General features: G+C 45.0%; 2 protein-coding genes across 2 annotated transcripts; both read left to right on the top strand.

Annotated features, from left to right (window-relative positions):
* Positions 1–2,386: 2,386 nt before the first annotated feature.
* EIF5A2 (eukaryotic translation initiation factor 5A2) lies at positions 2,387–7,229 on the top strand. Its single transcript, XM_014887096.2, has 5 exons — positions 2,387–2,538; positions 2,761–2,959; positions 4,333–4,437; positions 5,937–6,068; positions 6,348–7,229. The coding sequence occupies exons 2-5, from the start codon at positions 2,795–2,797 to the stop codon at positions 6,405–6,407; spliced, it is 462 nt and encodes a 153-aa protein (XP_014742582.1). The 5' UTR covers positions 2,387–2,538; positions 2,761–2,794; the 3' UTR covers positions 6,408–7,229.
* Positions 7,230–10,476: 3,247 nt separating this feature from the next.
* Positions 10,477–12,508, top strand: RPL22L1 (ribosomal protein L22 like 1). The gene is made up of 4 exons (XM_014887098.2): positions 10,477–10,516; positions 10,782–10,874; positions 11,254–11,375; positions 12,253–12,508. The coding sequence occupies exons 1-4, from the start codon at positions 10,508–10,510 to the stop codon at positions 12,395–12,397; spliced, it is 369 nt and encodes a 122-aa protein (XP_014742584.1). The 5' UTR covers positions 10,477–10,507; the 3' UTR covers positions 12,398–12,508.
* Positions 12,509–15,440: the final 2,932 nt, after the last annotated feature.

Here is a 15,440-nt window from a genome sequence, read left to right on the forward strand (position 1 = left end):
CAAATTGTCAAAGCTGGGCTTTGATGAGGCGCTTTAGGGCATCAGACACTTCTCCAGAATGTAACTGAGAACAGACACAACTTGTTAAGTTTAAATCTTCTAAAAGTTCTCTAGTCTCTCTTCACGTCTTAAAGACACAGGTAGGAAAAGCAAAGCTTGATAACATCCTGAGCCTACTTGAGAGAAAAGGGTAGTGATCCAGCCGTGCAACACTGGTAAGAAAACACTCTTACATGTGAAAGGCCATGCTATTTTATTTAGAAATATGCTTTGAATCAAATTGCTGTTCTTGTGTAGGAAAGTGGGATAATCACAATAATGCTATCAAGAAACACACTTTAGAAAATTAATGTTGATCCAGACAAAGGAATGATGCCTGTAGGCAATAACTGATGGATTGGATTTCCAATGTTTTTTATTGAATATCAAGTAAAGGCTGTATTGCAATATTTGTTTTCTGTCTGAAAAAATAAATATCATCTACAGCTGTACTTCAGTAAAAAGACTTGATTTAGCCCAGAAGATCTCTCAAGTAATTCAAAATGAATCTATTAACTGTGGAAAACCAGCCAAATTTATCAACTGATGTTTTTTGGGGGGGTGAAATCATCAGTAGTGCTTAGCCCCAGGCTGCTGCAGTTTGGGTTCAGAACAGTTGGTCATTTTCTCACAAAGTGTTTTATTAGAAGATAAAAAGCCCTAGAGCATGTGCAACTTGTCACATACTTGCAGGTCAACAAGCACACACTGCACATGTTGCAGGATGCCCCAGATTCTGCTTATCAAGTGAGACAGCAGTAAAATGGGCAGGATAAAGTGTATCATCTCCAGAGCAGGCTGGGTGAGGCAGCATCCACGGAAAGCCCAAGTAAATGAGACAGATGATGCTGGGGCCTCATGAAGTGCCCCCACATAAATTAGAGCCAAACTTAACTCCTTAGCTGTACAATTTGGGATCTGTGTAACCAAGAGTGGGACCACAGGCAAACAAATCACAAAAATTAACACAGATTAAATAAACCATCTCATGGTAAACCATTTTAAAATGTGATGTTAAAAGTGACCTGTGTAGCTACCCCACTGCAGCACAGATGTCAAAGTTAGGGTCTCAGGGCAAAAAATGCAGGACAGCACACAGCAGCCTGTGGTGGTGATGGCTAAGGCAGGTGCTGACACTGCTGCCACTGAATTCCTGCATTTTCCTGGTTTTGTTGTGTTTGTAGGTGATCTGCAGGTCAACCTGCAGAGCTGGGGCCCAGCCGCCAGCAGCTCCACAGGAAAGCTGATGAATTTGTTCAAACAGCTAGAAGTATTATGACATCTGACTGAGGGATTTAGTAAAAAGTCCTTTGGCCTCATTTTGTTCAGGACCCACGATCAGGCTTTGATGGCCACAGCACAGGGAATGGTTGTTGGACAGAATGAGGGCTGTGTCATAATTTAGAATACTTTGGATTGGAAAATCTCTTTAAAGATCATCTATTCCAAACCCCTACCATGGGCACAGACACCTTTCACTAGATCAGATTGCTCTAAACCCCATCCACTCTGGCCTGGAACACTTCCACAGATGGGACATCCACAGTTTTTCTGACCAGTTTTTCCACCCTCTTTTCAGTTTGAAACCATTGGCCCTTGTCCTGTCACTACAGGCCCTGATAAAAAGTCTCTATCTTACACATAATCGTACTTTATATATGGAAATACTGCAATAAGGTCTCCCTGGAACTTCCTCTTCTCCAGGCTTAATAACCCTAATTCTGACTTTCTTTACAGAGGATCATCTTCATGGTCATCTTCATTTGCTCTAACAGATCCATTTGTTTCTTATGGTGGAGACCGCAGAGCTGGCCACAGTATTCCAGTACTGGAATATCAAACAGAAGCCCGCGCTAAGCATCTCAGCCATCTCTCTCCCTTTAGGCTGATTATAACGCTTTCAAAATGCTCGTTTCTGATTACTCTGAGGGGGGGCACACGAGGCAGACAAAGAAGTTTTGTGTGTACGGTCACACACGGCTCACACGGCTCTGGGGACATTTTGGGGACACGAATTCCCCCTGTGTTCTTCCAACTCCCACCGCCGCAGCTAAGCAGCTCGCAGGCACCCGCGGCCGCCTCAGCCGCCCAAGATGGCGGCGACTCCGTGGTCTGTGGGGAGGACGCGGTGCGCGGCGCCGCCTGGCGGCTGAGGAGCGGCGCCTCCGCAGCGCCCTGAGCGCGCCCGCCCAGCGCGGGCCGGGGAGGGGGCGTGGCCACCGCGCGCGAGTGGGCGGGCGCGGGAAGCGCCGTCGGCACGTGGTTGGGGTGGGGCTGGAAGACCACGCCCACCCCGCGGAATGGCCGCGGGCCAATGAGAGGCGGCGGAAGTAGAGGGGCGGGGCCGGGCCGTGCGCGCGCTGCCCGCGCCGCCCCTTCCCGCCGGCCGCCGCAGTGGTGTCGGGCGCGAGTGCGCCGCGCCCGCCGCTCCCACCCCGTTCCCGCCCCGCTGCCCCGGCACCGCCGCGATCCCCGGCACCCCCCGATCCTCCTCGCAAGGTAACAGGGGCCGTGGGGACGAGAAGGGAGGGGGTCGAAGCAGGCCCGGGGGCGGGAGGCCGGGGGCCCGCGGCACGTGGCGGGTCCCGCCCGCCGCGCACGTGTGCGGGGCGGGGGGGCCCGGCCTGCGCTCCCTGCGGTGGGTGGTTGGGTCTGTGTCTGTCCCCTTCTCCCCTTCCCGCCGCCGGGGCTCCCAGCCGACCCTCTCTCGTTGTCGCGCAGCCCCCTCGCCGCCAGTCCTCCCCCTCGTACCGCCATGGCCGACGAGCTCGACTTCACCACGGGCGATGCCGGCGCCTCCTCCACCTACCCCATGCAGTGCTCGGCGCTGCGCAAGAACGGCTTCGTGGTGCTCAAGGGGCGCCCCTGCAAGATCGTGGAGATGTCCACCTCCAAGACGGGCAAGCACGGCCACGCCAAGGTGAGCGCTGCCGGCGCGGCTGTCGCACCGCCCGCAGTGTGCGCTCCTGCGGCTCCAGGCTGGCCGGCAGGGAAGGGTGTAGCGTTTCATTTGGCTCTGTGTCCCGCCTTGCCTTTCTCGCAGCGGTGTCTCATCACTCCAGAGCTGGCTCACGGGGTTTCAGTCATGTAAAGCAGGAAGGATTGAAGACGGGGGCTGGGTGGTTTTTTTCTCCCAGCTTTGACTCTTTAACGCTTTTTTTTTAAAAAAAGGTTTTACGCTTATAGTGACAAAACCAGTTTTTGTAGTGGGGGTAGAGTAAGTTCTGGAAGGGGGGCTGATGAAATCACTAGGGCGTGGTTGGGTTGTGCTGTCACTACCCACCAGAGCACTTCTGTGTCTGCCCATGCCGGCAGACTTTTACTGTTGCAGTGTTAGACCACGAGTGCCCGTGCTGTGTTACATAATCCAGAGCTCCGCGGACACTCGTTACTCTGTGGGCCTGCTCTGGCCCTGTTTTGCTGCCTTTGCCTCGCAGCTTCTTTCCTTATCCAGCACTGAGACAGGAGTTCCAGTGTCCCAGCAGGGACGTTCTTAGCCGCTGTCTGGGGCTGCAGCCATGCTGCCCAAGCAGTTGGCTCCTGCAGCTGTCCAGAGCTTGGAGCAAGGCTGAAATCCCCATTCATTCATTCAGCCACACTTTAGAGTGAGGATATCAGAGTTTAGAGACGGATCTGTTACAAACAGAGACTGAGGAGGTTTATAAGTTTCCACAACTTTGTGCCATATGTGTAGGGGAGTAGAGTATTTGGTGTTTGCCCAAACTGGAGTAGACCAAGCTCTTCTTAGTTTTTTTTCCTTCCCCTTTTCTTTATGGCTTTTTTTTGATAGACCGATCCAAATTTCTTAAATACAGAAACAGCTGTGAGAGGGAAAGGACCTGAGAAGAACTGGTTAAACTGGTCATCTAAGCTCTAGCTGCAGCAAGCAGTGCAGCTGGCATAAAGGGAGATGGGAGCTGCTGTGATCTCTGTGCATGACCACCTATTTTCCCCTTAACTGCCTGTTTCTTAGAACAGCTAGATCTTAAAATAAACATGTTCTTAACCACTGTGATCTCTTAGCTTGCTGCTGTAAATCTACAGAAGGCAGTGGAAGATAAGAGTGGCTGGTCTTGCTCTCATGTAGGGTTTCTGTAGTGTGCTGTGGAAGGGAGTGAGAGGCCCCCTCTCGATGTGAGGGATGTTTTCATACCACAAGCAAAGGGCTGAGGCACAATCTGGGATTGCACATGATCTCATAGGAAACTTGAGTAGAACCAGCAATACTGATGGCAGTAACATCTTGCTTCTCCAGCACCAACAGTAACTGAAGCTATTTTTCTACTCTTACAGGTCCATTTGGTTGGTATTGATATCTTCACTGGTAAAAAATATGAAGATATTTGCCCGTCAACTCATAACATGGATGTTCCAAATATCAAGAGGAATGATTACCAGGTGAATTAACAGTCATACAAGGCTTTATACTCTTAGTACCACACATAAACTCTCTTCATCCCTACATTTGCCTCTCAATAAAGTACTGTTGTCAGAATTAATGGGACTTGCCTGTCTAGGCATGACACGGCTGAAGTCATAGCATTTATTGAATTGCTAAAACTATTGAAACTCACTGATGGAGAGAGAGCTCCTTCGTGTATAAACAACCTCAGGTCAGAGTAGCAGTCTTTAAGCATGACAGGTAATAGACATAATTCGTACCATGCTTTTTTAATCTATTGTTATAGGGCCACTTCTGGATTCTTTGTGGTGTTTGCATCCTTTAGAATATGGAGAGAGATTTTCCCTGCTGCAGTTTAATATTAGCTAAAGGAGAATCAAGATCTCACATAACTAAATCTAAATCTAAGCATAAATTATTATTTATAGTTTCACTCTTACATGGCGTAGATGAATTCCCAAAACAGTCCTAAACTGCAATTGATGTGAATTTTAACTTGCCACAGTGTTTTCTGCTACTTGTGGAGAAAGTGGCTTTAGGTGATACCAAATAGTTTTGAAGTTCCTGAGCTCTGCACTGAAATATATGTATGAAGAGAGCAACTTCTGTAATGCCTTCTGTGATATGGTTAGATCTTAAAAGCACAGTTCAAGTTGAGCTGTAATACATTTGCTATCTTCTTATTTTATTTGGAATAGGTCTGGTCAGGAACTGACACACCCTCATAACCTGGAAAGCTGCAATTGCTTGACAAAGTTCAGTATTTTAGCAAACAGTTTTGGTGTCTTCAGGACAGCTGATGCTATTGGAATAAAGTGTGACCAGTGTGTCAGAGGGCTTAGACCTTCCAAGAAATTCTTAGTGTTATTCTGGTGGTCTTTCTGGGATTCTAAATTTTTGGATTTACTTTTATGTGTTCCAAATTCCTTAACCTGCTCTGTCAAAACAGCCATTCTCCCTAGCCCAGACTTTTGGTTAGGCTGAAAACAGCGTTATCAAAGTGGTCCAGGGCTTGGTGGATGTTCCCTAACTTACTAGTGTTTAATGTAAATGATAGAATATCACTGTAGAGATGCAGATAGAGTGGAAGTGTAGAGTTACACTTGTGTATTTTGTACACTTTATACAAGCAGTGCTATTGAGGGAACACCATTCCAGTTATTGTTTCTAATTCATTGATGAAAAAAGCTGAACCACTGACCTGGAAGCAGTACATTTCCTAAATCACACAGATGGGGTTTCTAGTGTCCCACCTACTGGGAAGTAACCAGAAGAGTTCTGTGGGTTCTTGCTAGCAGGATGCCTTTTGCTACAGTTTCCCTAACTCGGCCCACTGAAGTTTTGTTAAAAATGAATTTAAATAAGGTTCCTAACTGTTACAGAATACTAGAGAGTTATTGTAGCAGGTAGAGTTCCCTGTCTTCTGCTTACATTAAGCTGCTACCTGCTGGTGACTGCTGATGTTAAACTTCTAAAAATGAACTTCTCTTTGCAGCTGATAGGCATTCAGGATGGGTATCTCTCCCTGCTGACTGAAAGTGGTGAAGTTCGTGAGGATCTAAAGTTGCCAGAAGGGGATCTTGGCAAAGAAATAGAAGGAAAATTCAATGCCAATGAAGATGTGCAGGTAAGTAGGGAGGGCAAACAAGAACAGCTATGGTTAATCCCACTTGATGATACAACTTGATGAAAAAGTTACTGATACTGACCTCTGATATTGACCACTTGTATCTCTTTGTGAAGAGTGGGTTTGAGGGGTGGGGATTGGTCCTTGAAAATGTAGGAGGGAATTTGTACTGGAGTATTCAAAAGAAACGAGATAGATATTAAAGTGTGAATGTTTGTAACTTCTAGCAGCACTTCCTGTGGCCTAGGCTGGAGCTCACCTCTGTATCTTCTCTTCCAGATATCTGTCATAAGTGCAATGAATGAAGAATGTGCTGTAGCCATAAAGCCTTGCAAGTAAAGAAGATCACCAGGCTCGGGCAACTGCTCAGGTCTGGACAAACCACAGATCTATAAATTTGGTCCTTATTGTCACCAAAGCTCTGGCCTTCACAAGCAACCTCATTTCCTTTTTGAATTGTTAAAAAGCAGTGCTGGATTCTGGATTAGTGTTGCAGGCTAACTGGCAGTTTTCAAAATCACTGAGATTTTAATTCCTTAATTGTAACTATTTTAACATTCCTGTGGGTTTCAGCTATGGATTTAAGAAACCAATCAGGTGTTACTAGTGGATATATTTTTATTTGCTTGAGCAAAACAGTGTTTGTCTGTATGAACAGACAAAATACAGTATTCAGGGGCTTTTAGATAAGCTGGTAGGTATCTAGGATTATAAAGTGACCTAGAGCACAAATAGTATTTTTTTTTTTATATCTTTAGGTAGAACTGACAATAAAAGTAGCCTTTTTTTTTCGTTTTTTTAAAGCTTAAGTACTTTGTGGATTGGGACTCTTGCAGAACTGTAGGTGCCAATCACAACTTTTAGACCAAGAAACTCAAGTGATCAGAAATGCCAGCTGGCTTGACCAAGCCCCAGTGGCCATGTGCAACTAAACTGTATTACCTCTGTTTTCTTCTTTGCCAACTTGTTGGCTTATTGTAACGATAAAATGGTTTAAAAAAAAAAAGCCTACCTGTGGTTTAGGCAGGCCGTTGGAATATTGAGTAGATAAGACATAGATAGGTCAAGGGGACACAAAGGTGAGAATGGATGTTAAAGCTATAGACTTTCACTCGAGGCCTTTGTCAGACTTGAAAAATAAAATAGAAAAATGCAGTTCAATTGCTTTCCTTTATTATATTTATCTTAAACTATAAAAGGGTGACAAACTCCATGGGAATCTGTTGCAGTGCTTCCAGCTTTAGGTTTTAACCTTCAGGTTCAGACCATATTTTTGTAGCACAGGGACCACACATTTTTCAGAAAGTGGGACAAACTGTAGCATTGAGCCTAAACTAAATGCATGCGATTCTTTTTTTAAAAAAATAAAACTATTGTATTTTCAAAACATAAACTTGACAGACAATACCGAACAACCATGGCTTCATTATAAAAGTAAATAACTTGCTACCTAGTTAGGGAAGATGGCTCCTGTCCTGGGGAGTTCTGAGTCATAGCAACATGCATGCATGCCTCTATTTAGTAGCTTAACAAGGCTTCACAGCAATAGTTATGGAAGGATAATTAGCCTGCTCCTGTCTAAGGTGTTCGACTTGAATTCTAAGAGCTGGTGACTCTTCATGAGTCGGGAAACTTCCTTATTCCATGGCTCAGACCTCTCTTTGCAGTTGATAAATTGTTTCATGAACTTGCCTTAATGCTCAGTGGCTGATGGAGGATGACACAGAAGCTGCCCCAGACAGCACGCACAATTCACACTACTTGGCAGCCAGAGTTGGACTTCATGCTGCTCTTAACTGCTTAAAATATTTTCAGCTTCATAGTTTGTACTCTCTAGTCCCTGAAGGGCTCATGGCAACTGTCCTGAGCTGCCCTTGGCAACACTAGGGCAGGGCTTAGCAAACCTTGGAGGTGTAATGCAGGTGGCAAAAGCAAGTGTTGTCCACAGACTTCCCACGCCAGGGAGAGCAGTACCAGTGAAGGTAAAGACAGCAATAAATACACTCTGGTAATAAAGCACAGCTACCTGGGACACCTGGCAGAGGTAGGACCTGCCACATGCTCTTGCCTAGCACAAAACATGTTGCAGGTGAATTCTATAAGTAGCACTTTGACTGAAATGGAAAAGCTGCTTTTAAAAGAAGCTCTAGATTGAAATGCTTCCAGAATAGTTCTGAAGTGGATGAGGAATAGTTCAGGCTAGTCTGCACTGTGCTCCCTTCTGCCTCTCCATCAAGCTGGTACCTGGAAGTCAGGCTTTGTTGGCTTTGGAGGTGATTGTAACCATTGCTGATGATGCTGACAGCAAGCTGAGCTGTGTGGTGTCACATGGGAAGTCACAGGTCGCTATGTCAAACTAATGCAAGTTCTATCACCATATTACAAATACTTCCAATATGCTTGAAAACTACAAGACTTGAATTTGTCCTTGCTCTGGTAGTGCTTTAGTCTATTTTCAGGTTCCTGCCTGTCCTCTAAAACCTTGTTGGAAGACAGGTACCTGATGTCACTGGCCTGCAGTCTGAGCAGTGTCACTAAGCTCTCTGGGACCAGGGCTGGTTTAAGCCCTGTTCCTACAAGCGGAGTCCTGGCCTGACTGGAGTTTTCAGGTACTACAGCAATCTAAAGAGAGAGGTTTCATGACCTCCAGCTTGCTGGAAGAGCCCTCCTCAGGACTTTCAGATGTCCTTCTATTGCAACCTTCAGTTCTGCAAGATTTAAATGATTTAGTACTTCATTATAGGTTTGTTCTTATATACTTAGTTGTCTTTGTGAAGCACTTCAGACACCATGGAAGTGCAGACCATCATGCATGAAGTTTCCCATAGGTACATAAGCATGTCTTAAAGCATAATCTCCAAGTTTTTCAGTAAGGTTAAAAGTTGCATCTAAATTAAAACATGTATTTGAGGCATTTTCGTTTTTTCCAAAGTAAGACGTTTCAGTTTCCTGTCAGAATCGTTGCAACAAACTTTGTGATCAGTAGTCCATAGAGATGTGTATTTTTAATATCCATAACCAAGTGCTTAGGGAAGTTCTCCTTTCATAGCTTTACTTTAAAACCAATCTTACCGGTGTTCTGTATTACTGTCATAAGACTTAAATTGTGTCAAACCATAAACTTCTTATAGCTGATGGCAATTGCTTAGAGTAAAGCCTGTGAACACAGGGAGGTGGTGAGAGGTATTTCCACTCCAAATAATGCTTTTTTTATGGCTCCTGTTGAGTTTCTCTTACTACTTCACACAATTGGAAAGACTGCAGTGTTTCCTGCCCCAAATGTCGGCAAATAATATTTTGAGAAGTCAATAGATCCTTCTAATTTTTTGCTTATAATGGTGGTTTTTCAACTGGGCTCTTGCTGGTTGAGCCATGTTCTCAGGGCTGTTTTTTTTTAAGCTGAAGTTCATTGTTTCTCTTGCAGGTTTTTCTAATCTGAAGTGTACCCAGAAACGGTGCACGGTCTGTAGTTTCACAATACAGATAATTTTACATAATCTGTAAAGAAGTCAAGTTTGTTGACAGTTCTAACTCTCATGGTTACTGCAGGTCAGTCTCACAGAATTCAAAATTCAATAAATCCCACTATTTCTTTTTTTTTTTTTTTTTTTGGTTGAGTAATTAGAATGTAGTTTGTTACAGTAGAACTAAACTTCAGGCTATAAAGAGACCTTGTTCAGGATATTTCGAGTATCCGCTGGGAATGTTTCTGAAGGCGTGAATCCTGGAGCGATCGGCAGCTCAGCACGAGGTGGTCGGAGGCTCTCCAGCACCTGCACTGTGGCCCTGCAGTATTTGGCATCCGAGAGTGACTTGGTTTGCTGAACTCCAAGGAAATGTTTGCTGTGCTTTGCTGTATCGCAGAACCCTTTTTGTCCTGTGCTGTGTGTTGTAAGCAAACCCGGCTGCTGCGGCTCCCGGGCCGCGATGGCCACCACGGCTTTTACTGCTGGTGGCACAAACCCGACCCTGTAACCGGCTCGAGCCGGGCGCCGCGGCAGCTCCGGTGTCTGTTTGGGAAGCTCTGTTACTGTTCTCAACACCGTGGAAACGATCAGGGGAAAGATTTGTACGTGTGTGTGTGTTTTGCTCCAGAAATAATAAAGGTGTCAGTGCTGTGGGGAGCTGGTGCTGGTTACAGTGACGGGAGCGCGGTGGGGCTGCCAGGGGGCTTCGCGGTCACTTCCGGGGGTGGGGGGACGGGGGGTTGCGGTTGGTGCGGGAGGAAGAGGAAGGCGTGCGGCCGCGTGCCCTCCTGCGGGAATAACGCCGGGAAATTCCACACGGGATTCCCTTCCCGGGGCCGCCATCTTGACGGGAGCGCCGGCGACTCCCGGCGTGCCCCGCGCGCCGGCGCGGTGACGTCACAACCACGGCTATAAAAGCGCGGCGGGGGCGGCCGCACTTCCTTTCTGCGGGAGCGGCGCGGCGGGAGCATCATGGCGCCGGTGAGAGCGGGAGGGAGGCGGCGGCGGGGCTGGCCGGGGGAGACGCGGGGCTGGTGAGGAGCCAGAGGCCTTCCCTATGCGAGCGGGGCTTTCCCGAGAGGGCTTCATGTGGGGGGCGGCCGGGCCGGGCCGGGCCGAGCCGGCTGCAGTGGGCCGCGCTGGCCGGGAGGTGGCGCGTCCGCTGCCATGTGTGTCCCCCCTTGGGTCGGATAAAAGTTTGTTACGGCGCGATTTATTAATGGTGAGAAATGCTTTGGTGTTTTAGCAAAAGGACCGAAAATCCAAAAAGTCAACCTGGAAGTTTTGCCTTGACCTGACCCATCCCGTGGAAGATGGAATCTTTGATTCTGGGAATTTTGTAAGTCGTGGTTTTGCTCGTACTTGTGATGCATAGTATAAGAAAAGCCTTAGTGCAGTGACCGAGTTACAGTTGAAAAGCAACATTCTAAATGAGTTAAATCATCAACTGTTCTTTAAAATAGTGTCATTTAAAAAAAATACTTAGTTTTGTAGCATATTTCGTATCTATCCATAAAAAGAGCTGTCTTAATTTCTGCTTTAGCACGGGGGTTATTTTTTTATAATTACGTGCTGCAAAATATTTTTGCACTGTAAATACTTCTGTCAGGACATAAGTAAATGCTGGTTTTTAATGTTGCTTCCTGACTAGGGTCCCTTCCCTAGTCCATACCTAGGGTGCCATTCCCTAGTGTTCTATTTCTTTAATGTTGAAACAGGAACAATTCCTAAAGGAGAAGGTTAAGGTCAATGGGAAAACTGGAAACTTGGGCAACACCGTTCACATTGAACGTCTGAAGAACAAGATCACAGTGACATCCGAGAAGCAGTTTTCTAAAAGGTTGGTGTCGGTTTCATTCTGTTGTGTTTGTGGGGTTTGAACTGTGGGACGTTGAACATTGAACAAGAGTCAGTTAGGTTGGGCAAGATCTTCACAATCGTCAAGTCCAGCCATAAACCTGACCCTGCCAAATCCATTACTAAACCATATCCCATGAATGCACATTAATATTCAGCTCTTGCCTGCACAGTGAATTCCAATTAGTGCACTTCTGATATTTGGAGAGATGTTAGCTCTAACCTTCATAGCACTTGTAAATATTAGTGAAACATGTAATGGATTTATTTTATCAGATATTTAAAAATCGGTTTTTAAAACTGAAGGCTTGGTTGCTAATTATTGTTGACTCTAAGCATATTAGTAGAGATACTTTATATAGGTCCTTAGAAGTATATCAGGGGGAGGTGGACCTTTAAAATAACACTGAATTAATGTCAGGGGTGGCTGTTTGGTTATTTATTTGTTTATATTATAATGAATGAATAATGGTATGGGTTGTTGGGAATAAACTCTTTAAACCAAATGAAGCCTTAAACTCTTCAGGTTGTTAGGACACACAAGAGCTGAGTGCACTGATGAGAGGTACAGATCTTTCCCTGTGTCCCCCCTTTGTTTGCTGATACAGATGCAGCAGAATCTGTTACGTTAGAGCAAAGTTTAGAACCAGTTACCAGTGCTTTCTGGTTACTGGCATTTTACTGTAATCAAATGATTAATAAATTCCTACATATCTGTAGTGAAAATACGCTTTTTATTGTTGCAGTGAACATTTTCTGTTTCTAGGTATAATTACTGTGGTATTGCCCTGCTCAAGACATTGTCTTGGCTGGAGTGCAAACAGCAGCAGGGGTTGTAACGTGAAATTGGTGTTTTTCAGGTACCTGAAATACCTCACCAAGAAGTACCTCAAGAAGAACAACCTGCGGGACTGGCTCCGCGTCGTCGCCTCCGACAAGGAGACGTACGAGCTGCGCTACTTCCAGATCAGCCAGGATGAGGAGGGATCCGAGTCTGAGGAATGACTGAGCCTTGCCTTTATGCTCAGTGCAGAGTGCAAAAGACTAGAACATCTATTTATAAGAACACTTTAACTTATTGGTGAATAAAAATCTTGTACCCTGTTGGACAGAGAACGGTTGGTTTTCTGGTATTTTTCTTACGTTTTAATTAGAAAACAGCACCGGGAAATGTTTGATTTGCAGTTTTCTTTCCACTGCCAGGAACCAGCTGTTCAGTTAGTGCCAGTAGAATCCCAGTAGGAAAAAACTGAGCCCTTTGTGCAGTACACGGTTTAATCAATTTTTAATCATATTGGTACAAATAGTTCTAGAGCTTGTTGTGACTGCCAGTACCAGCTCCTTCTGTAAATTTATGTGAAGGTAATGGCAAAATATTTAATACAAGTTTACTTCTAGTTATTTTCGTTTAAAAATAGGCTTGCAGATGGTAAATATTTTTTTCTGTGTGATACACCTCATTCCCTAATTGGTTGTGGTATTCCTGTGTGTAACCACAAGTCAAACTGGAGGACAGAGATTTGATAGGTTTATGTTAGATGGATAAATAAGGAGATGGAGACAAACCTGATTACCAGCAACCAGCTAAAACATCTTAAGGAAAGGAGTGAGATGTCCTTCAATACTGACAGTGCTTGAATCCTATAAAATCTACAGATTTTTCACTTTTTATGGTATATCTTAAAGTTCTTGCATTTGACTTCCGGGATTATTTCTTTAAAACATGTATTTCTCTAGTACAAGTGGGGAGTTCATTACTGAAACAAATAATTCCATAACTATGAACTAGTTCTTCATTTAATATCAAGAGATTGGTGTTTTCATTATGAAAAAAAGTATTTATGAGACTACACGTGCAGTAACTTGCATGTAGATGCATTTCAGTGCCATGTAGTGTCCCCTGTATGTGATTAATCAGAGTATTTGCTCAGGTTACAGTGTGCTGGTGAACTCTGGAATAAGTAGTGCAATACTAATTCAATATCATAAACCAGGGATACATCTAGACTCTGATAATGAACTTTGTGCTTGAACAAGTCTGGTAGTTGAGGCTGAAGTGTGCCCACTAAATTGTATGATCTGATGATTTATTTTTTTAATTATGTCATTATTGTTTTTGCTGGCAAACCTCTGGGAGAGAATTTAGAGACTTGACAAAGCACAAAACAATGCATTGCAGTCAAATGATGATACTCACTTCTGCTACCTAAATCTAAATGAGAATTACAGAAGGGGAAATTAATTTTGTCGGCAGACTTTTGGGTATCATTTGTCATTTTCCAATGCACTTGAGCAGCTGTTCTGGCCCAGGGAGAGAAGCAGCAGTGGAGTAACAGCTACTTGTGCCATGTCTGCCTCACTGGTTGTTTTATTTTGCTGCTTCAGAGGTAGCAAAAGGAAGGGAGCAGTGTGTGTAACTGGCTGGAAGACAGGATGTGTTGGACTTCATATGCTTCAGTGGAAATAAAACATCACAAGTCCTGCCCCAGTCTAGGGCACTGGGTAGTGCTGCCTTGGAATTTCCCATTGGAGGAAAACCGGGCAGTGGTGAAGAAACAATTAAGGGTGGTCTTTTTCTGAACATCCCGAAGGTTGCTAATGCTATTACAAAACATTTACAGTAATTACTACTGTGTTGAACAAGCCACATATTTCGTGGTAAAGCTGCAAGTATTTTTAAAACTAATCTGTTTCCTTTGCTGCATGAAGTTAAGGAAAGGGCCTGACTTGACAGTTCCGTTTCAAAACCCAGCCCCACCTGGTGTTTCAGAGCTGTGCTTTTATGTGACAATATATCCTTTACCCCACACTGACACAACAAACCTGTTGTGATTAAATGGAACGCGCACCAACAGAAATCAGAGCTAATGGGATCACGCTGCCTTGTTATCCTTCCCCTCAAAGCAGGCTGGCAGCCACGTGTGTGGTTGTACAGCCTAGTAGACACAGATTGTCACCAGTGAGAGGAAAACAAGGCCTGAGATTGCAAGAAAAAGTAACTTGTTTCAGAGCTGGCTTTGGAGGAAAACCACCCAAGTGCTCCTGCAGGTTTGTATTACTCCCTGAGTTTAACTGCAGTGAGGATGGCGGGCAGGAATTCCTTTTCCCAATGCCTGAAAATATTGTTAAAATTTGAAAAATTCTGATAACAACTGTGGATCTGGAGTACTTAATAAATTTAGTAACATTTTCCTGTAGATCCAGCAAGACGTTTTTGTTTTGCTGCCCAAGCTCCCCTGGGCAGACCCAGAGCCCATCATGGGTGTGGATGCTGTTACAGCTCTTCTGCAAGTAGGACTTGCACCAGGTCATGTGCACCAGGCACAGAAACCACAAAAGGGGGGTTTAAATATAATTGGAGCTTTTACAATATGATTGTTTAATAAGGAAAACTAGCTGGAGTCTACAGATGAGACGCTGACTCCAAGCAACGCTTCAGAAAAATGGTGATTCTTTCATAATTTCATGTGTTTTTGCAGCTGAAGTGGCCAGGTGTGATGCAGGTGGCAGGCAGGAAACAGAGCCTGTAATTGTTCAAATGTAAATGTATGCAAATTACCCAGATTAGAATTGAAGCAACGTGTTTTGAAAGCCAGAGGTCAGTGTTTCTGTGATTCTAGGTGGGCAATAACTCAGCCAGGTACCTGCTTTGCCAATTGTTTCTTTCCAACAGAATCTGCTGTAAAATCACCAGTTTTGTTCGTGTTTGTTTTGGAAGTTAAAAGATCCCAAACAGCTGGATCGGGCACAGGATTGACTGCTGGAATTTTCCATGTTTAGTGCTGGACAAGAGCCCAGAAAAGCCCTGCTCGGTGGAGGGCTGGGCTCTCCTCAGAGCTGCAGGGATGTGCTCCTGTGTCAGCCACGGGATGAAGCTGTTGAGAAAAATAATGCACCCACAGCATGGAGACTGCACAGGTGACAGGAGCTGCTGCCAAGTTTGGTGGCCACAGAAACGCCCCAGGCTCAGATGATGCTCAGGCTGTTTTAGGATTTCCAGAAGGGCTAAGTACAAAACCCAGCAGGAGTGAGTGCTCCAGGAGCACCA

This window comes from Sturnus vulgaris, chromosome 10, assembly GCF_052056855.1.
Source record: "Sturnus vulgaris isolate bStuVul1 chromosome 10, bStuVul1.hap1, whole genome shotgun sequence".
Lineage (NCBI taxonomy): Eukaryota > Metazoa > Chordata > Aves > Passeriformes > Sturnidae > Sturnus > Sturnus vulgaris.